The sequence below is a fragment of the Apostichopus japonicus genome, chromosome 16 (genome assembly GCF_037975245.1).
Source record: "Apostichopus japonicus isolate 1M-3 chromosome 16, ASM3797524v1, whole genome shotgun sequence".
In the NCBI taxonomy this organism is placed as follows: domain Eukaryota; kingdom Metazoa; phylum Echinodermata; class Holothuroidea; order Aspidochirotida; family Stichopodidae; genus Apostichopus; species Apostichopus japonicus.
In genome coordinates, this window is record NC_092576.1 from 1,970,182 (window position 1) to 1,991,894 (window position 21,713).

The 21,713-nt window shown below is 35.3% G+C and overlaps 1 protein-coding gene across 1 annotated transcript in view; it reads right to left on the reverse strand.

Moving 5' to 3' along the window:
* LOC139983651 (DNA-binding protein RFX6-like) overlaps window positions 1–21,300 on the reverse strand; it is a 31,502-nt gene extending 10,202 nt beyond the window's left edge. The window contains exons 1-9 of the mRNA XM_071997352.1: window positions 20,581–21,300; window positions 14,532–14,686; window positions 13,331–13,535; window positions 12,887–13,010; window positions 10,287–10,348; window positions 10,007–10,084; window positions 6,408–6,435; window positions 945–1,052; window positions 473–550 (exon numbers count right to left, since the gene is read on the reverse strand). Of these exons, the coding sequence (XP_071853453.1) occupies window positions 473–550; window positions 945–1,052; window positions 6,408–6,435; window positions 10,007–10,084; window positions 10,287–10,348; window positions 12,887–13,010; window positions 13,331–13,535; window positions 14,532–14,655 (807 nt within the window). The 5' untranslated portion in view covers window positions 14,656–14,686; window positions 20,581–21,300. The remainder of the gene's footprint in view (window positions 1–472; window positions 551–944; window positions 1,053–6,407; window positions 6,436–10,006; window positions 10,085–10,286; window positions 10,349–12,886; window positions 13,011–13,330; window positions 13,536–14,531; window positions 14,687–20,580) is intronic.
* Between the last annotated feature and the right edge of the window lie 413 nt (window positions 21,301–21,713).

Genomic DNA, 21,713 nt, shown 5'->3' on the forward strand with positions numbered 1-21,713 from the left:
GAGTTAATATAGAAACCGTACTTTGTAAACCTTACGACTGTCGTAATTAATCATTGACTGTGTGTGCAAGTTAGATGACAGTTACAACAATTCTTACGTCAGTGAATGTGAAACAAAGGCTTGGGTTATTAGCAAAGTTCCCGAGTATCCCTTGTTATTAATGACGCGAGCTCACTGGTCACGTGAATGAAGGATCATTCACCGATTGGTTGTCTCGACATTGGTTGATCGTGTGACTAAGACAACGGTTAGATCAACTCGATTTGATATTAATCAAGGATTACTTTTGGCGGGGAAAAATAACTTTTGATATGTTCTTGACCGTACTATCGGTATAGCTAAATCAGCTGGACTACAAAAGCTAGTATTAGTTCTATTTTTTCGCTCTCTCTTTTTTATTTTTGCCTTTTCCTTTCTTAACTGCGATATTCAAGTAGAAGATACTCTTTCTATTCATAACTAATATACTTACTTCATCGAAAGCAGCGTTGATTACTGTATCTAGGATGCACTGACAATGTGTTTTGTACATAACCAGTAGCGTGTCTGCCTGTAATGGGAAGAGGAAATCAAAATATCAAAACTCTTTCATCAAAATTAAAGGAGAACAATTACACATCAGACCGCTAATGTGACGTCATGATATGTTTGGTGCATAACACACGCCCATTATCTACCGGCCCGGGCCTCTTCTAGGGGAGGCGGAAGAAAGTTGAATAATGGTGGAGGGTGCAGACAAGCTTCGAGGAACAATAGGACATGTGACATTCATGGTCTTGTTTGAAAATGGGATCCTCCCTTTCCCTTTCCATTGCTATACGCTCCCCTTGTCCTCTTCTGTTTCTTAACGTTTATTTGACACAACCCATTGCTATATACGAAATGGGTAAGACGAATGACCCTACATATATTATAACATAAACTAAATTAATGCATTTTCTTACCTTTTCTTTCGATATCGTAAATGGGAGGATTAAGTGTTCTGCATTCGGGAATTCTGGTAATAAAGTACCCGTCTTTGAAGCTAGTGAATATTTTCTCGTGAAACCTCCCTGTGTAGAAAATCATGTAAAATGAATATATGGCAACAGTATTAAACATTTGAAACAGAGAGCGTGCTTTTGAATGCAATTTTAGTTTAATTTCTGTTTATGTTCCCTCTGACAGAAAGGACTACAAAACAGACTACTGTAAGGTTTCACTAATCAAGGGCTCTAAAAACATCGCTCGTCATTTCTCCAACCCCCCCCCCTCCCTTCCTCCCAAACACACACAACAAACTGACGCTGACCACTGTAAATCTTACTAGATATGGGATTGGAACCCCACCCCTCCGTCCCACCTTTCCTTACCCTTCTCCCATCATTCTGCTTCTGTTCTCAGTTCGATGGTAAGTCACACATATTAGGAAGGAAGCTATTGTAAATACTTTGATTTGTGGGCTTGCACAATAAAAACTATAAACAAAAACCTGTAATCTCAAATATGGCAGAATCCAGCCCCCTCACTCTCCCCACCAATCAAAAATTTACAAAAACCTCGCGTGGGCACTCACGCGCTTATAACCTGCAACCTTTTACTAAGATAATAACCTTGATGGAACTTGCTTAGTAATATATATGTTCAGACAGCTAAATGCTATACACAGCACGATAAACCCAACACGTGACATTACATACCTCTCTAACAAAAACTTCTCAATAACTTGGAATTTATTATTATTTTCCCGTCACATAATTATATTCTTATGAAGAAACATCCCACACAGACCATCCCATCATAAACACAGTTACATGAACGCTTTCAAATATTTACCGACTAATCACCTCTTCTCCAACCCGCATGCCCCTTTCCCGAACAGTCCACCCCCCCCCCCCCCCACATACACTTTCGATCCTTATAATAATTGCGCTTATTCAATACCCCGTAGCAATGTCGTTTGCGATTACTATTGTGTCATTATTTTGTGGAAATAACCTTAAAGACAGTCCGCTATACCCTTCCTTCTAACATATACATCGGGGTTATGACGTGTAACCTTGTATATACTGCTCATGTAGGTGTGCACAGTGGACTGATTATTTGCTCACGTGCAAACCTTCTTGATAACTTCTGCGTTTCGTTATCTGACTTTTCATACATTTCAGTATTGTAAATTAAATTATGCCTATAGTACCGATCAGATTATAAACGAGAATACAACTAATAAGCTAGGCTATATTAACCATATACCGTCACACAATGCCTAATGTCAGTCTCCATATTTAATTAAAGAAAAGAGAAAAAAAATATTCACTCCTCAAAACTAACATTACAACCACTTGAGATTTAAAAAAAAACTTGTAAGTTTAAAAAGATCCTTCCAAAAAATTTTATTAAAAAATTTTCACAACAAAAAGTGATAAAAAAAGAAAAGAAGAAAAAGCGGGTTCGGTTTTTTGCTCGTCGGATTTGATTAAAGAAAAGAAGGGGAAAACACTAGGCAGGATAATGATACGGCTGTAAGCGCTTACGTTTCTTAAGTGGTTGAAGACTGCGGCTTACAAGAGTGAGGCGTAATTACAGTCTTAATCCTTCCTAGTGCTTATTGACATTAGCAAGTTAATACGAGAATCGGAAGAAGTTGGTAAACAGAGTGAAGAAGAGTATCGTAAAGGTTTCGAGAATGAGAGAAAGAGAAAGAGAGATGGAGACAGAGGTGGAGAGGAGAGAGAGAGAAAATTTGTCCACTCTAACCAAAACGTGTATCGAAGTGCAATAATGCATGAAGCCTGCACGGTGGCGCCTCGATACTTATTAAAGTGATATAACGAATTTACGCGTTTAAAGAAGGATGTATAGACGCATAAAGATGTGACGCGTTGAAATATTTACTTCTTGACGTGAAGGACAGACGTATATTGAGACACACAATACACATAGACACATATAGGTGTCTGTGTACTGAAATAAATAATGCTACTGCAGCAGTTTTTAACTAATTTAACTGCCAACAAAGTGATACGTTGATCGAGCTTGTCTGTAGTTTTGCTTGCTTTTTGGGGGCAAACGTTTACCCAGGATTGGGTAAAATGTTTGTACAATCTTTTAGAGTGAGTCACGAAAAGAAAGGACGTTTGAAAAAACCACGTGTGTTGACACTTAATGAGATAAGGTATAAAGAAGAAGTGAGGGCGTCTTCCAGTATGGTTAAGCGGTAGGAAATTATTCCTGTTGTTAACAAGATGGTGGTGCTTTAGGAATGTAAACGTTGTGCGAAATTAAAGTACTATTACTGTACGTAGTATGAAAATACTGTTGGGTAAAGCTTTGAGGTATTGTATTGTTAACGCGCAACTGAAACAAGAGGGTGGATCATGTTATATCGACACCCTTCAAGTAAACAGTAAAATGATTACACAAAAAGTAAGGTATATTTGATGTGAAAATAATGTTTCTGTTTGCCAAAAGAGAATATTGATTTCGTCAGGGAGTCTTTTGTTTTCTCTCTCCCTTTTACATTTTTGTACTATAAATATTCCTACCGAAGCTTTTATACACCATGATGGCAATCTACAGATGAACTGAGAAAACTACAGATGTCCTTCACAAAAGGCCTGACGATAAGAGAGACAGGGGTGGGGCGGGAGGGGTGTACAACTTCGAGGTCCCTAATAATGCAAATTAGCGATTCAAAGAGGTACGCCCGTTGATAGAATCGTTCCCGGTCTCAACCTGGCTTTCCACACTACTGCATGCAACTGAACCAGCAAAGATAATGGTGCTAATTTTCCTACCAACTATTTGGAACATTGTCAAATATTGTTTGATTTCCCGAAATGCAAAATGGATTTCATAACTAACTAGAATTTCATGTAAAACTGATGGTCTTGAATGATGTGTGATATAAGAATGTGAAATCGTGTGTATATTGTGACTGTTAGGATACATATTTGGGAACATTGGTATAAACTAAACGAATAAGAAAAAGATGAATTTGCTGTCTATCGAATAAACAAGAGGCAAAGGAGGAATAGCTGCCTACCTGCTAAGCCTGGTACGTATCCTTGATGGGGCACGTGGAGGGGGTTTTTCCCCAAACAGACTACCGTGTGCCCTCCCCCACACAAATTTTGTGCAACCACCAAGATTTCCCCTTTAACCCCCCCCCCCCCTCGCCCACCCCCACAAGTCGGACGTCCTGGCTATGGGATCTGCTACAGTATACTTAAAACCATATATATATATATATATATATATATTAATATATGTGTGTGTAGGCTATACGTAGCATAGAACCTAACGTTACAAAACCTGTATAGTTTTGAATTATTTATTCTCGTTTGACTTCACCATATATCCTATAGCTTTTAGATAAATTCTTATAATAAGTTGAAATACGTGCAAATATTGTTGCACTTTACTCTCTCGTGGCGTTCTCATCTTCTTCCCTTTTCTTCTTTTTGGTTCTAGTGATGGATCGATTACATTCCCGTCGCTTTTCGCTCGATCTTATAATTTGCGAACACAACTTTTTTTTTTCTCAAGCCCCTTTTGTGTTTTTTTGTGTTTTTTGTTTTAATGTGTGGGAATAAAACCAACTGGTTTCCGTAGCAGCGCCGGCATTTCGTTAATTTTGTTCGACAGTTTTCGTTGACATAACACTCTCTTAACTAAAGAATTCGTTTGATGAAAAATTTATACGAAAGAAAAAGAGATATATGGGGAAAAAAGTCAGACATTGTTAAAGGGACTGTACAGCCTACGTACGTGTACTTAACTTCTTTTTTTTTCAAATTTTAAAAGGAATATTTCGGGAAGACCGGCTAGGAAGAATTCTGACCAAATCATTGCCTTCGAAAATAATACGGAGAAGGAAGGAAGGAAAGGGCAGAACGGACGCTGCTATACATTTCGCTCCCATTCCCTCCTCCTAATCGAAGATGGCGAAACAATGCCTTCTTACGCACCCCCCCCCCCTACCCCATTCATTTACGTACGCCTCCCCGCGCACGGGCAACCGTTTTCTTTTTTATATAGAAAGTTTTGACATCAACACAAAACTGTTTCATAAGGGGAAAAGCCAAACAAAAAACAAATTCCAGCGATTATTTAGCAGACAACAAATGTTAATTAAGTAGAACGCCATAGGCCCTCTTTAATCCCAGATATCATGTTGACAATTTTCAATATTTAGACATTTTTCTTGGTTTTTAGTAATTTCGATGCAAAATAATAGGTGACTGTTTCTTGTCTTAGTTTGATTGATTGTCAAGTCAAGGAGAATTTTAATTTTTGTCGTTTACCAAAAAGAGAGCAAATATCGTCAAAATTAATTTAAAAAGTACTAATCCAAAAGAAAATTTCGTCTAGAACGGAAGGACATTGAGCAAAATTAAAATATATGGTTCATCATTTGTCAGTAATGAGGGTTTTTTTGTTGTTGGGGGAGGGGATTTGAATAATATTGATGATCCAAGGAACGCGCCAAAGGACAAAGACAATATGATATATTATTTTTGTTTTGCGATTGCAATATATCAAAATTATTTACAAACATTTCGTAGAAGTTAGAAATTAACCGAGTAGTGTACATGTCAAGAGAGTTAAATATTATTGCGCGAAAACGTGGAAGCTTTGCCAGTACCGTGTAGTATAGAGGGAGCCCTTTATATCTTGTCAAGCGCAACTATCACGGATTATTGTTCTGCTTGTTAAAACAAATAACTCTTTTAACAGCTCGACTTTTTAGAAGATCAATCATTGTTTTTCTGTCTTTATTTCTTCCAACAACTCCCAAAACTAATCTCATCACTGAAACATAACTGTTTCATAACCGTAACGAGACAAACAAGCACAGTGCACTTACATAATATATCTTATCTATCCCCCCCCCCCCCCACACCCGCCAATTTTCTACGCCGCAGTGGAAGCTTCGATGATCCATGCAATAAAAGTCCATTTTTCTGTCACGTCACAACTTTTTATTCAATTTGATTTCAACTTTATTATTATCCCAAAGAAAGGTAAATACATAAATTGGTTGATGTCGGTGGTTTTATAGAGGGACAGGGTAAATTACCTCAAAGGAGACTTTACAAGCGCCAGTGGCCTAAATTGCTACGTTTACTTTAATTATATATAGTGTTTTAGCCTATTATCATAGTAGAAATTAGTACTACTCCTTTTAAGGGAATATCTTGAGGAATTAGAAACATTTTATCCGCAAAGGTCAATTGTTTTTTTTTTAAACTCAGCAATTCATATGCCATTAAAGGTACCCGGGTACATGGATATAGATGACAGATTTACAAGACAATGAACTATTGTATTAATGACAACACATGCATGAATTAATATTAAACAATAGACACTTTTACAATGAATGACCTTCCAACTTTTGCTGAAATTAAAACACAAATGCTTACCTCACTGTTCAATCTTGCTCCGGAAAACCTAAGAAGACAAAAAATAGTAAATATTGAAAATGAAAAAAAAAATGGTACAACCAAACGTGTTTTTGGTCCGGGAAGGGGAAGGTAGCAGAGGGGGTATAAATGTGTTATCACAAAATTATATTACATTTAGCAATATCCACATTGCAACCTTCATAAGTCATATTTGAGGAAACTGAAACCATTATTAATAATTCACCATTACCACATGTACAACAGCTCTCGTCATACAGTCATACGTCATACAGTTCTTAATGAGTTTGGTTGCATTAGGATCAACCGGACATAAGAAATATTGTACTGTTAGTTTGGCCCATTTGGTGTTCCATATATATATATATATATATATATATATATATATATATATATATATATATATATATATATATATCATGTTAAAGTAATGCGGGCGCATTTGTTTCAAAGCACGGAATTTTATCAATTTGACTCATTGGCTGACGTCACAAACCGCTATATACCTTAGCGATGTCATCGAGACGATAAACAATTTATCTTATCAAACAAAAATAAAACAACAAAGCATGCAGTATTTTCAAATCGTTTGTGAGACCTTTTTCTTGATTACGTAACTACGGCATCAACAAGAAACATCAAAGGTTAGCCGACTGTGTCCACAAATTGTTAAAATAAAAAGAGGTCATTTTCGTTATCCTTAGGTAAATCGAAGATCATCATAAATAGTAGAATATCTCTGACTCTTTGTTTGGCAGGGTAAGATTAAGGGGGTATAAAGGTATCCTCTGATTCCGGAAGAGAGGGGCAATTATCCCTCAATAAGTGATCCCTTTTTAGGCTTGATGACAGTAATACAAATTTGAGTAACAGCACCGTAACGGTAATTTGTATTAACTCTTACCATTGAAATGGCATGACGTAACGTGAACATGAATATTCAGTGTGTTATTGTCAGCCAGTACGTTTAGAACAATGTATTAATTCTAATACTACTATATAGATTGTCCATTCATAACCACGCTGCAAAACACCAGTACTGACAGTTTCTAACCATTATCTAATACTTCATGATATTCGTACTGTTTATACTGTCAGTACAAGTGCTTTGAAGCGGGACATAAAATTACAATATTTCAAAGATTTTCAAAACCGGTTATGTTATTGAGTATATATCTCTGAATGTATATATACTTTTATCGTCTCTCTTGATATTTTCGAACACATATCCCAAGCAAGGTTGCCGCTGTTCGATTAGGTCCCCCCCCCCCCGAGTGGCAGAGCGTCTCAGTTATTCATTGGATCATTAAGCTCTGCTCCTTCCCTTTTTAAAAGCTATTGCCCCCCCCTCCCCCCCCCCCCAAGAAAAAGTGAACACAAATTGCCTTTGTACCGTTGTTTTGTTTTCGGTTAAGTAAGACTTCAACAATAAGTAGAAACATATTTGTAAGCACAGTCAATTTTATCGGCAGTGACATGAACAGGTTGCTAGCATCTTAGCTGCGCTGCACGTCAACTGGATCTAATTAGCCAGATTTACTTAATTTACTTGATATCGGCCTAATTAACGCATCTCGATCTGGGCTATTGTCTTTAGTACCTTTTCGATAATACAGTAACAAAATATACCATTAATCAACTCTAGAAAATAATTGTATTAACTAAAATTTACTAAGGAAAGAAAGAAATTCTCAATTTGCATCCCAATCTAATATCTAAAATGTACGTTAAATCTAAAATGTACCCGCTGTGTAATAAAACTGTCTCTACTTGGAGACTTCAAAAACATGGTTCGAAGAGGCACACTTTTTAAAATCTTGAAACCGTACGTGGAAACCAGAATAAAAACTTTTACACGTTTCTAAGATGTCATAGTAACACACGAACAGCTTAAAAAGTTTATGGTATGATGTCAAGATGGCGGAAACGTAACCCAGTCATAAAACTATTAAAGTCGATGCGAAGAAAGGGTTAAAGGGCTAATTAGATCAGTCTCGGGAGGTCAAGTAAAGGTAAAGGGTCCACATTAATGGACTGGTGGAGGTTTAAAAAGGAAAAGTCACGCGACACTTACGTGACAAAGATGAAGAATTGTTGGTACAAGCAACTATATATAATATGAATCCATGCATCGATACATAATATATCTATATTCTTTTTGAAACATCCATATTAGTTTAAACTAAACTGTATGGTAATCAAATAAAGAATGTAAAATAATTAATTTATGGTAAAAGTTCTATGCTAGGCAACATGATCAAGGAACCTTTGAGGATGTGGGGTGGGTTTGAAGGGGGGGGGGGGGGGAGGCCTATAACCAAGATGGGCTAATGCATAAACAGTCATATAACCATTGATCCTGATGGAAAACTTGGAAAGCAAAAACGCTTGAATTTTCAAATATATTTACTTTGTTCTATATTTCTTTAGTTTGTTCATCTCTTTGCTTTGAGAGAGACTGCATAGGTAAAAGGCACGCCATTCCCCCTTCCTCTACCACAAGAAAGTCAGCGATATAAAAAATAACTATGGTAAAACAAACAGTCTGATAGCCAGAGGCGACGAGATCGAGTTCGGGCACTGGGAACAACTTAATGTATGTATCAATAATCCCATATTTGGCAGTAACCCTTTAATGAACCCCGACCCGGGGGTGTACCCCGACCCAGACCCCATTACTCCCCTCAGACCTCCTGATAGCATGCTCGATCGTCCTGAGTATATGTTATTGTTTTTGTGCAAATTTATGATAAAATAGATCTGACAATAACTGAGTAGATGACGTTATCATGACAAAGACACTGGAATGGTAAACTTGTTTGCTATATATATTAAGTAATACCCCGTAAAAATATGTTATCCACAGAAAAAAATGTCAAGTCTTCCCCTACCTAAAACAAAATCTGAACTTTGATGAGCTGTGTGTACAGAGAACATATTAACAGCTCTACAAACTTTCCAAATGTGTAACATTACAAGGAAAAATTATCAACCGCCCCCTCAAAAAGAAGAAGAAAAAGATGATAATAATTATAGAAAGGTAAAAGTTTGGAAGCATTTCCACCCACTTTGATGTATTTCCTGGAAAAGGGAACCAAAGTTCGACTTCCCCTTAAAAGTGGGACAATCAGAGTTTCAGGAATGGAAATGATCTAAACTCTGACGAAACAGTTATACAAAAGAAAGCTAAAGATTAAAATACCACTTAAAGGAGACATATCACTGTGGTAATGTAGTGTAAAGTATTGCTGTGCCATCAGATATATGTGTATACAAATATATATATATATTGTAGTTTTTATTTTATTTCGTTGGAATTCTTGAAAGCGGGAACAGTTATAGAAACATTATACTAACAATAAAATCTTACTATTTTTGTTCGTATGTTACATTTCAAGTCTCAAATTCTGCCTAAAGACGTTCTTAACTTAAACATTATGTGACCGATAGAAATGAAGTGTTTGTTTCGTTATTTCTAACGATAAATGTTTAGAAATATAGACACAAAAAAAAAAACACACATAGGAATAAAATATTGGGAGTCAAACTTTAGTTCGTGCTTTAGATTAATTTATTAAGAATATGATAATTATGTTTACCTTGTAAGTCCCTTGATAGAGTAGACTGTGTGGTAGTAAGCACTCGTCTCCTTAATGCCTATCCCATAATAATGATACCTATCGAAGAACAAAGCAAAATAAAAAGAGAGTTATTTTTAAACCTAAAAGTATGTATCACACAAACTGGGAAAGCCCCCCCCCCCCAAATTTTTATTTATTTTGCTAAGTAATAACTTTGATAATATCGACGTATCATTTAGCACTGATTTGTTTTGCTGAACCTTTAAGATACCGAACATGAATATGTATATATACTTACTTAGAATGTCCTCTCGTTCCCAGTCTCCTTGTCGTTAAGTTTGGAAATTTTTGTCTAATTGTCTGTAAAGGAGAAAATAAAGCAACATGTTTGAAAAGAATTTGATAAACTATACGGACAGACAGACAGACAAGTTTCATGTGTGAGGTGACGTAGAGTTGCTACAGATACATATCACAGAATATAGTCTTGACCTGTTTTAGCATCCACCTCCTTCCCCCACCCCACAATAAAAGGAAAGAAAGAACAACACTAAACAAGGTAGTTAAAAATACCTCGCCTTATTTCGTAGAAAACAACTATATAAGTGCAAAAAATTGCAAAGGCAAGAAGTTGGGAAACCGACCAACTTCGGCTGAAGTAATATGAGCTTATTTAATCCTATTAGCCACAAAAATAGTGCGACTGTTCGTCATAATAATTCCTGACAAAACTTTCAGAACAAGAAAACAAGAATAAAGGAAAACCAAAAAATATTTGTACAAAACCCCCTTATTGTGTGTCAAATGATGGAGTTGGGGGAAGGGCTAGAAGGAAGAGGTTGTCGCGTGAGGTTAAGTTCTGAAACACATTCTGCAAATGGATTGTTACCAGGTTAGATATAGATACAATCTCATCGAAAGCAAACATATAAGTGTAAATCCCCATTTGCGGATCAAAAACAAAAATACCGTCCACAATATGACCAATTTTGAAATCTTTTGTTAGTGGGTCAACGTGAACTACGGTCCAATATTATATATGTACTGTTTCAATGACCCACATTAAACACTTTTCTCTCAGTGGCAAAAGTAAGCTAAGCATCAATATTATACATGAACTGTTACATTGATCCACATTAAACACTTTCTTCATAGTGGGTCAACGTGAGCTACGTTTCTATATTATACGTTGTCTGTTTCATTGACCCACGCTGAACACGTTTATGCTCAGTGGGTAAAAGTGAGCTACGTTTCAATGTTATACATGGACTGTTATATTGACCCACAACGAACACTTTTTTGTAGTGGGTGGAACGTGAGTATACGTTCGAATAATAAATATAGACTGTTACGGGCGGAACGATTATTGTACGCGGACATGCACTTTGTAAAATTTTCCACGGCAAAGAATCGTGGTTAAACTTGAATGAACGTTTGGTTTTAAATTGTTTGGACGGGGTGGGGTGCGGTGTGACATAGGGGGAAGGGGAGGCTGTTTCATCATGTCGGCTCCTTCAAGTATATTTTATATCCCACCACGTCTATAAAAACCACAGGTCTAATAAAAGTCGTTTTCAATTTTACCATTTACACTATTACCCTTTCCATTAGGAAAATTAATTTTGATTAAACAAAAAACGAGAATATGAACGAACGCTTTTTTGGAGGCTATTTCGGAGACTTCACTTATTCGGATGCTAAAAATTATATATATTTCCTTTATAGGTTTCATTATCCTGGTTTAGCATCATCTTGTCTTATTCTAATAATCAGTGTTTCTCCTCTTAAATTCCAGCATTTTTTTTCACTGCTACTGAAAAATTCCCCTTTGATTAGTGGAGAAACTTTACAATCTAATTTCGTCGTAAACTTCTCAAAATAAATAAAAAATAAAAAACCAAAGGTATGAATCATGAGACGCCAAATACGCAACTAATGTAAATAATGACGACCTTAATTTAAACCCAAATGACAATTCTATCAGAAAACATAGCCGCACTGGTTGACTTTGTTGATTAATTACCGCGATAACCGGTATATTACGCGGTGTATCAAAGGCAGTAAACGACCCGCTACAATTCTACACCAAACAGTCTCTGCTGTACACGAAAATCCGTTAATTTTTGTGGCAACAAACTAAAGTAACATGAAAACTTTACAGGGTATTAACGATACGTTTACAAGTGTTCGGTCCCGCTTAATGCTGCGATCGCGTTTACATAGTGGTAGAAATCCAAATAGGCTATTTACGTCATCAATGGCTGTGTAATCTCCTTGATTACAAGACAGTTAAAAACTTTGTTCAAATATCGCTTGCTACTTAACGTCCTCTCGTATCGGTAGCTTATTATAAACGACACGGTGTATATGTATCAGGTGGATAGATATACGTAGCGGGAACATTTTATGTGGTCATATTTGCCCCCGCTTTACTTTCAATACGGTACGAGTGATTTTTAACAGCCTCAAACTGTATAGGATGATTTATTTCGTTTTGTTTCTTAGTTGTTTTTTTTTCAGTTTAAGAATGGATAGGCTGTTCGTGTTTGGTGTTTAATTAGCAGTAAGAAGTTGCCAGACAGACTTCATACGCGTTATTTTGTAGGTTATTATGAAGGTGACTAATACTTTATAGATATCAGCTTTGCAATTGGTATACTTTTTGTGATATACAACATAACTTGAAACTTTGCAGCATGTATGAACATATCAACAATATAATGGATCGCATTACATATGAAAAAACAAACTCAAGAAAAAAGAACAGATAAGTAAACCAAAATGGAGAAAATAAAGCGTCTGCGGAAGAAGATAATGAGACAAAAACAGAGAAAAATTGTCTTCCAACAATTTGAACATCACAATTGACAGTTTATTAATTAGTGAACCAGAACTTACTTTTCCAAAGGTCGCCGCGCAGGCTGGCTCCAACTGTTCTTTTCTGCAGAAGTCCAAATAATGAGCGTAAAGAATACATCGAGGTAGACAGACGCCCTCACAGATACAATAGTTTTCCTCCAGCCTGTCAATATGAAGAGATGGAAGTATATATATGCCGTATAGTAGATGCAACTTGCCAGAGAAGAGCGTCAGTTTGTGTTAACTCTAGGGATGGGGAATGGTAGGGGGGGGGGGGGGGTGATGTGGACAGGGTAATGGATGTACTCTTTCTGTCAGACGTTCTACTTACGTTTTATCGTCGTTGTGTAAACAGCTCAGAGGTTTTTCATGAAAATTGAGTGTTTGTGTGGTGGTGTAAAAAATACTGCTGTTTTCTTTATTTTATCTAGTATTTGTTTTTTAATAATTGTCTTTGGTTTAGCTCTTTGTTTATTGACTCACCATTGTAACGTTAAAGCCGTCTGTTTCTTTTTGTCTTTTATCATTTGTGAGATTGTTTTCTTTGGTGGAGAGGATGCACCATCCTCCTCCGTCCTTGTCGTTCCTTCTCTCTTGGTATCTTCATCCGACCTTGCTTCATCTAATTCTTCTCCCTGAACACAATCGTTATCTTCATCATTGCCAAGCTTACTCTTCTTTGTCGATCCTGAATAAAAAAGAATCAATTTAACAACTTAACAAGCTACGGAAAACTGATTGGAAAATTATAAACACATTTGAAAGATTAAAGTCATCTTTGTTAGGCTATATAAATTAGGACGACAACCAGTGAGCTGATTAATAGAAGTCGTTTGCGCTTACTACTGAACAGTCCAGCCCATAGTTTGCGACGATTAACATTGAACCCATTTCTGATTTTTAAGGGGGGGGGGGGTAGAGCCAGTCAGAATCCAATTATTTAGCTAACTGTGTAACCAGCGACACCGCCCCAATTTAATTTGATATAATTCAGATAGCGGCAGGGAAGTGATTTCAAGAGAAATATCAGGCTTTTACTTTTTAGGAAAATTGAGGAAATTATAAACCACTTCGACAAAAAAAAGCAAATTGAAGGTAGCGAGTGGAGAGGAAAAGATAAGGAGCAAAGGGAGAAGATTAATACGGTAAGGAGGGGAAGAGAGACTAAATGGGTGTTGTTTTCTATAGGTTTCATATAACATTCAAGAGAAATATAGTACAAAGGCAGAACAGACAAACCTAAAATAAAGTCCAATGTCTAGTAAATATCTTACCTCCAACACAAACAGTTAGAAATAGAAATAGCTTGATGGAGAATGTTACTTACTGTGTTATACCAGCGATACCAATCCCAATTAAATTCGATATAATTCACAAGTAGCAGGGAAGTGATTTCAAGAGAAATATCAGCTTTTAATTTATAGAAATAAACAAACGAGCAAATTAAGGGGGTTGGGGTGGGGTGGGGGTGGGGAGAGAATTGTTACGGGAAGAAGGGAATCAGAGACTGTATGGGTGCTGCATTCTATAGGTTTTATTTAACATTTATAAAGAAGATAATACATAGGCCAAGACAACCTAACATACAGCCTAACGTCTTGCAGTATACTCCATGACATAGTTCACCTCTAACATAAGAAGCTGCATATAAACAATACAATAGTCTGATGAGGTTAATACTTACCATTATTGTTATCAAGAACTGAGTTGCCATGAAAGGTTTCGATACTCTCTCCATCTTCTAGACTTCTTTTTCTGGATAATATATCTAGGTCAGAGGTCATCATGTCGTCATCCGAGGTCTTCATCCTCGTCCGCAAATAGTATTAATAGTAATATCTAAAAGAAAAGAAGAAAAATTGTGTAATAAATTTGATGATTTTTCAAAAGTTAAGTGATAAAGATAACTGAACAAGTGGTCGCACGAAAACTTTTCAAAAGGTGATAAAGTAACTAGATTGTCGCATTTTTTTTCCAAATAGTCCAAAGTGTCCCGTACGACGAAATGTAGTGATGACTTCAATTGGCTTTATTAAAGGTATACTGAGGTATCTAAACTTCATTATTTAAGACAAAAATGTTTTAAATTTTCTGCACCGTTTCATCAAAACCACATTCTAATTGTATATTGTATCGTGCAGAGTTTTAACTATAGTTTGTGTAAATTTGATGAAGACATTGGCAGACAGCAGAATTAGTGATTTCAATGCCGCAGAAAACGACTTTGTTTAAAACTAGTTTTAAATTAATATTGTAGGAAACTTTCATCCATTGGAGAAAATAATATTCTTACAGACAAGTTGTATAATGACGAGATTTGAAATGACGAGAACACCTATACGTCACTGAGTAAACTTTCAAAACTTGATCACATTTCAAGGACAAGTAATGAAGAAGAATATACAGGAAAGTATAAAGCTGTTGAAGAAACATGTCCCCATAATGACGTCAACTGATCACTTAATGCCTTAGTTCCTGTTATCAGGAACAGTTTATCTGTTAATTAAAGTTTACATTCAATTAGCCATATCACAGGTTGGGAATAATAGAATTATTGAGAATGTGTGGTATATGTTTCTCTTCCATACAATAATCAACATTGTGAATGGAATTCATGGTTAAACGCGTGTAAAAAGTTGCTTTCTTGGCACTAAAAAAAAAGGAAGCGTTATTAAAACAAACACTTTTTGTCTTCTCATTAATATGTACAATATCATATACTTTTTGTCTTCTCATTAATATGTACAATATCATATACAGGTTACATGGTCAGTCCTTGTGTTAGTAAATCCACATATTGTAGGCTACATATATTTTTGTTCTCCTTGTAAAACCAACAGTTTTAGATTTGCCCATTTTCGTTGTGTTCTTCCATACTTTGTGGATTATTTTTAGTGCAGGTCAAGTGTTATCCACACGTGTGTCTCACCGTGTATTTAGAGTGTCAAGTTTAAAACAAACAAAGCCATATATGATTTTTTAATATGTCACCCTTTGGCCTGGCCAGGACCACAAATAAAAACTCAAATGCAAATATAGGTCTTACGTGTATAGTCATTTCACAGATATGGTACAATTGAGCTAGGAGATATAAAGAGAGATTATACGTTCACGTACAGGTGGACTGCGCATGCATTGTACGGTAAAGTGGTCTCCTGTAAAACAACATGTTTGTATAAGTCTAATATCATAAATCTCGATTTTATGAATTAATTTCATAACCTTTACTTTACTTTACTAAACGTTACTTACTGGGTTTTACATTGCCACAATTGCAGCATTGCTTATAATCATGTTCTCAGTCAGTTTTTTGGGTAAGTTCAAACCATTGCATACCCTATAATGGATGACAGCACCCTACACCCTCCCTTCCCCCTATCTCGCCCCATCCCCAATACACCCTTTCAGGTCAGTTATGACTAAGGTGGAGTTGATACGTGCATGACTATACAGCAGACGAATATGCAAATATCTTGGGGTATCTCCCACGGTCAAGAGATCTCCTTGTCCGAGGAATACATACCATATTTTCGTTAGCAGTGTCTCCAGATTTATTAAAGGCGAAAGGGAAAGCATTGGGTAACTTAGGGGGCCTCTATGAGGAAAAAACAACAAATATGGAACGCGTACCGATAATTTGCTGGCAACCAGTGACTTATAACTTGCAATTGCATGTACTATCGAGCATAAACAATATTATTTTAAACTCAAAGATATTCTGTTAAAGGTACCTCTTTTTTTTATTTACCAAAAGTTACTATAACAAACTACAACAGAATTTTATTAAAAGCCCTCCAACTCGTCATCATCAAACTAATCATGCAACCACATCAGGTCTCATGTATAAGCAGTTGCCATCAGAATTGTGTCAAGTTTACGATGATTGTAAGGCGCCATTAATTCTTGTCAGAGTATTTGATACTTCTTTTCCTGTTATTTGTACTAGTATAATCATGTCCTATTCCTCTGCATGTGTATACATAACAATGTTTTCACTGTAATATGGTGATAATCACAAGTAAGCGATTGCTGTGGAACCCAAAGTGAGAAATGGAAGAGATTAATTAATTATTAATCCTTTATTAACCATCAAACTCTCCAGTCATCGACAGCTTCTCTTTAGGGTAAGCTTTTAGCAAAGACGGCTGTGCTAATAGCTGCTTCGATTTAGAAACTGTGTACTGTTATAAATTAACGGAGTCCCCATATATAACACCGAGAAAGATTGAAGTTTGTAACCCCTTATTCAGCCAGTATTCTCACGTAAGACATTCGGTGTTTTGACCATTATCTTAGGAAGGCAGTTCGTATCCCTGACAAATTCATTTGAAGTTTACAAAATGTTGATTAAAATATGAAGAAAACAATAATTCCTTGTTGTTGTTTTTTATTTCGAAAGGCACTTCTAGTATTCACCTCAAGAAATATTGCAAAAGACGAAATTGTAATTTTGCGCATTTTTCATTTAATAGTACAAAAATCAATTCCAATGAAATGAAATGATCCTGCAATGTTTACTTCCACTGTACAATGTTGTTTTTTATTCTAAGAAACACTTCTTAAATCTCCTCATGAATCAGTAAGTTTTTCCTTTCAAAGTAGAGAGTTTGGTAAACTCTATCCGTTCGTTAAATTATTTTGGTATGATATAATGATAGAATATCACGCATTAAAACTATTTTACTTGAAAAATATAACACCCGAGATTTGTATTGGACATGCAAATAATATTTCACTTTTGACTAATTAGAGATCGTCGAATGTACAAAATTGAAAGGTTGTCTATATGTTTACAAAGCATAACCGCTCCACCAATATACCCACCCTTCAATTTACTTTTAAGTAAAACGCATGACAGAGATTAAAAACGTATGCCTGTGTAAACAGTAATTCCATACTCAATCTTTTGAATAATTTTAGGAAAGACACGTACTAAATTTTTTGAAGTCGAAAGGTAAATATTTTTCAACACACACGTGCGTGTTGTATTAATATATATATATATATATATAGCCAAAGGTTTGATAGAACTTAATAATTTAAATATGTAAATAAAAGGGTTCTAAGGTCTCGATAAACAAACAACAAATTGATTACAGATATGGTCGAAATACCTTACAGTAATAAAGTTATACATTGAAGTTTTCATCATTCATTTTAAGTTCTTATTTCTCTAGCTTATTGTGTCCAATAGAGAAAAACAACAACAATGAAAAACCAGTCTAAGTTCACGAAGAAATATCTGTGGTAAACTGTAAACAGTGATATAAGATTCAGGTGACCTTTTTATATAGCTATTTGGTATGACTGAACTGACCAAATCAGATTCACAAATACTTCTCTTGTTTCAAAAAGATTATAACAGAGAGTTTCATTCAGTGTGAACCCAGAGAATCATTTTTTCTATCATTCGGCCTGATTTGATCGATGATATATATCAAAGCAGGTTTCTATTTATATTTATGGTAATTTCAATAACATAACTCCAACGTTTACTTAGTGTGAATTAGAATTACCACCTTTGACATACGCTTTGATTTGATCGATCTTAAACTTGAAACTTAAATATTTGAATGTTGTCAAAACAAGTTTATGATTTGCATTCTCCATTTTCAATTTACAATAACGCCGAAATATCAAAATAGAAAAAAGTATACATATGTCTATATTGATGTTGCCAAAGCAGGTTCAGTCTCTTGGTTTAATAGCAGTAAAACATACAAACAAGAAGAACTCGACAGATAATAAGGTCTTTGAGCATTAAGTGCGGTATGAAACACATAACATAGTTCGTGGTATTTGTATTATCATTCTTAGTATGTTTCTGTTCTGGTATTAACTTTTTGTAGGCTTGCAAGCAAACAACTACAAAAATCGTTCTGCTTGAAAGAGGATTGATAGGATATTACGGTGACTCAAATTTGTTTCTTGATAAACAATTACTGGCAATTCTGTACATTTGTAGGCCAAAATCTAAGGAAGAAGATAACTATGTTTCTTTAAAAATTCAGGGAGGTTTAATGGAAGCATCTGGCAACTGCTGAGTGATGTCATCACGGGAATTTTGGTTTGGGGTATTTGGGTTTTCTTTCCTATGTTTAAAAATCGAAATATTTTAATCTTTTATCCACAGAGGACAAAATAATATAGAAGAGATGAATTTCTAAAACACACAGAAGATTAACAGCTTAGCAAACATTCCAAATGTATCACACTCCAAGGATAAATCAACAAGAATATTACCATAGGAAGTAAAGTTTTTAAGGATATCTGCCGTATAACCATGGCGACATTACAAACTGTGAATTTACAGCCTTGAGTAAGGAAGGGTGTTTATGTTAATCACATTCAACCATCATATCTCGATTTAGGGACAAACTATTAAGATGAAGTTTTCAATTAACAATGGGAAATAATTTACTCTTTAAGATAGGTGCCAGCTTATCTGCCACGGATCATCCCTCTACCCTATTATTGCTTGCGGTAATTTATGTTTTCAAATCAGAATAGTGTTGTTTTCATGCCTGAAGTGAGATATGTAATCACGAAACAATCTATATTTTTTTTAGTATATGTACAAGACATTTTTTAAGAGCTTTTAAATGGTTCGATTCTGCAAAACCCGGTCTCATAAATTCATAAGTACAGAATTCACTGAGACATACTGGCATGTTGACTAAAGTTGGGACATGAGATGTAGAACAGTTCACAAAATGGTAACACCACAGAACTTAGAAACGATACCAATCGATGTTACGCGAAACTCATCATTATAGTACGCCTTAATAGCTAGAAGAAACAGAAATGGTGAACTTCTCCTTGCATCAGTAATGACGTAGTTATATCTAATTTAAATTTGTGTAAAATGTAAGTAGGCGTGACGTTACGATCCTAGTAGGATAATCTACAGAGGCTGAATGACAAGTAACAGAAACTACAAGGGACAAAGTTACAGGTTCTCTTACACAGGCACTTTAGTGGATAAGCAGTTTGCTAACAGGTTTTTGTTTCATTCTAATTTCAATTTAACTATAAATCAAAAGGAACAACTACTTCAAAGATGAAAACCTCCAGTAAAATAATTTTGAAAATATTTGGTAAATTAAGATCAAGAGTCTTATAGCACATTTGCAGCTATGGTGTCAAGGAAAAAAAAAAAAAAAGAAGGTACATGTTTGCTGAAAATCTCATTTAACCATTAGTGCTAATCGACAAACCATATGCGATAAAAATGTAACCTAATTTGCATATATAAATCTAGGCGAGGAGTTATCCTTTTTATCGAGTGATTATGTTAATTACAGCCTGTCAATGACGTGATCGTTTTGGAGATGAAATGTCGCATTTAGTTCGTGTGTAACAATACAGCAGATATACCTTGGATCACACACGAATGGATTTGGTCAAGTTGACCAACCCGGCTAGCGGTCATTTAACTTCTACCAAATTATCTGTGATTTAATTTAACGAGAAATTTAAGATTAATCTGATGAAAATATATCGATTGAGTGTAAATCATTGCTTAATCATTGATCAATTTATAGGTTTGAACAGTATTTGATTCAAACATCCAGTCGACCATTTTACTGAACTTTTTTTTAAACGGTCACATTTTGGATCTTTGATTTCTGTTTTGGTATATAAAGACCAAAATTGACGATAATTTTACAAATCTGACCAAACGATAAGAACTTAACAGTGTTAATTAAGGAAACAATTAAAACTAAACTTACCTTTAGTAATTAAGTTTTAGTTTGGTTTCTGTCGATGGATACAGGTACCGATTTAACAATTCCTACTTGCTTCCTGACAAGTACCTCAATTTTTAAAAATCAAAATTGTCACGACAAGTGAAAATAGTAAATAAATCAGCTCACTTACGTTGTTTTCGCTATTAGGCCAATGAAACAATGAAGTTATTGTAACTACTAAGTCAATTCGATGGATTTCACCCAAGCAGCGTAAAAGTTAGTTTTCACAATCGTGAATTACATATTTCCCATTTACAACGAGAGAAAAAAAAGTGAAAATGATAACTTTGAAATAACTGTTTCAAGAAAAGTTCGTTTAAATAGTAGAAAAATGAAGCAATGTTAGGATCACGACTAGAGATGCATAAACATGTAACAGGCAAACTTAGGCAAATAATGGTGCGTTATTTCAAAACATCCTCGCAGATATTATAGTCAGAGTTAAAAAAGATCTTTATACATGAATCACAAACAGGTCAACAACAAAGCCAGATTGACAAGAACTTTAATATTCGATATCAGATAATCCAGATTTTGCTTTAAGTTAAATTTCTCGAGAAAGTTTTTGAAAAGTTCCTTATTTGCTAAACAAAATTCTCCAGTAAGATGCGCGAGATGATACAAACTTTCCCCGAACAAAAAAAAGAAAGCAATGAAATATTCGCGAAAATTGATCTCTATTCAGTTTAAGAAAAAAAATATGATGTTTCTCAGATGAATTAGAATTAGGACTGAGTATCTGCAAGCAACAGATCGGTGTATCGATGTCTAATTTACAATGATTGGACTTTGTACCCCTTCCTTCTTTTTTTAAACCACTTGTAAACCAAGTTAGTCTTTCTGTTTTAACGGGTCTATACTAAGGTTATGCATACAAAGCGACGTATACGGTACGGCGAATCTATACAAGACTTGTTTTTATTTACTCAATTTAAGGACCGGACCAAAATCGGTATCATTATGGCTCGAGTTTGATTTACTTTTGGTAGTAATCACCGATCAGGATTTTGGCTCTGTTCCACATGTGTGTCATCAAACTAAATAAGGAAATAGAAAGAAAGGAACATAAAAGACAGAAAGAGAAATAGAAGAAGCAGAAGAAGAAGAAGGAGAAG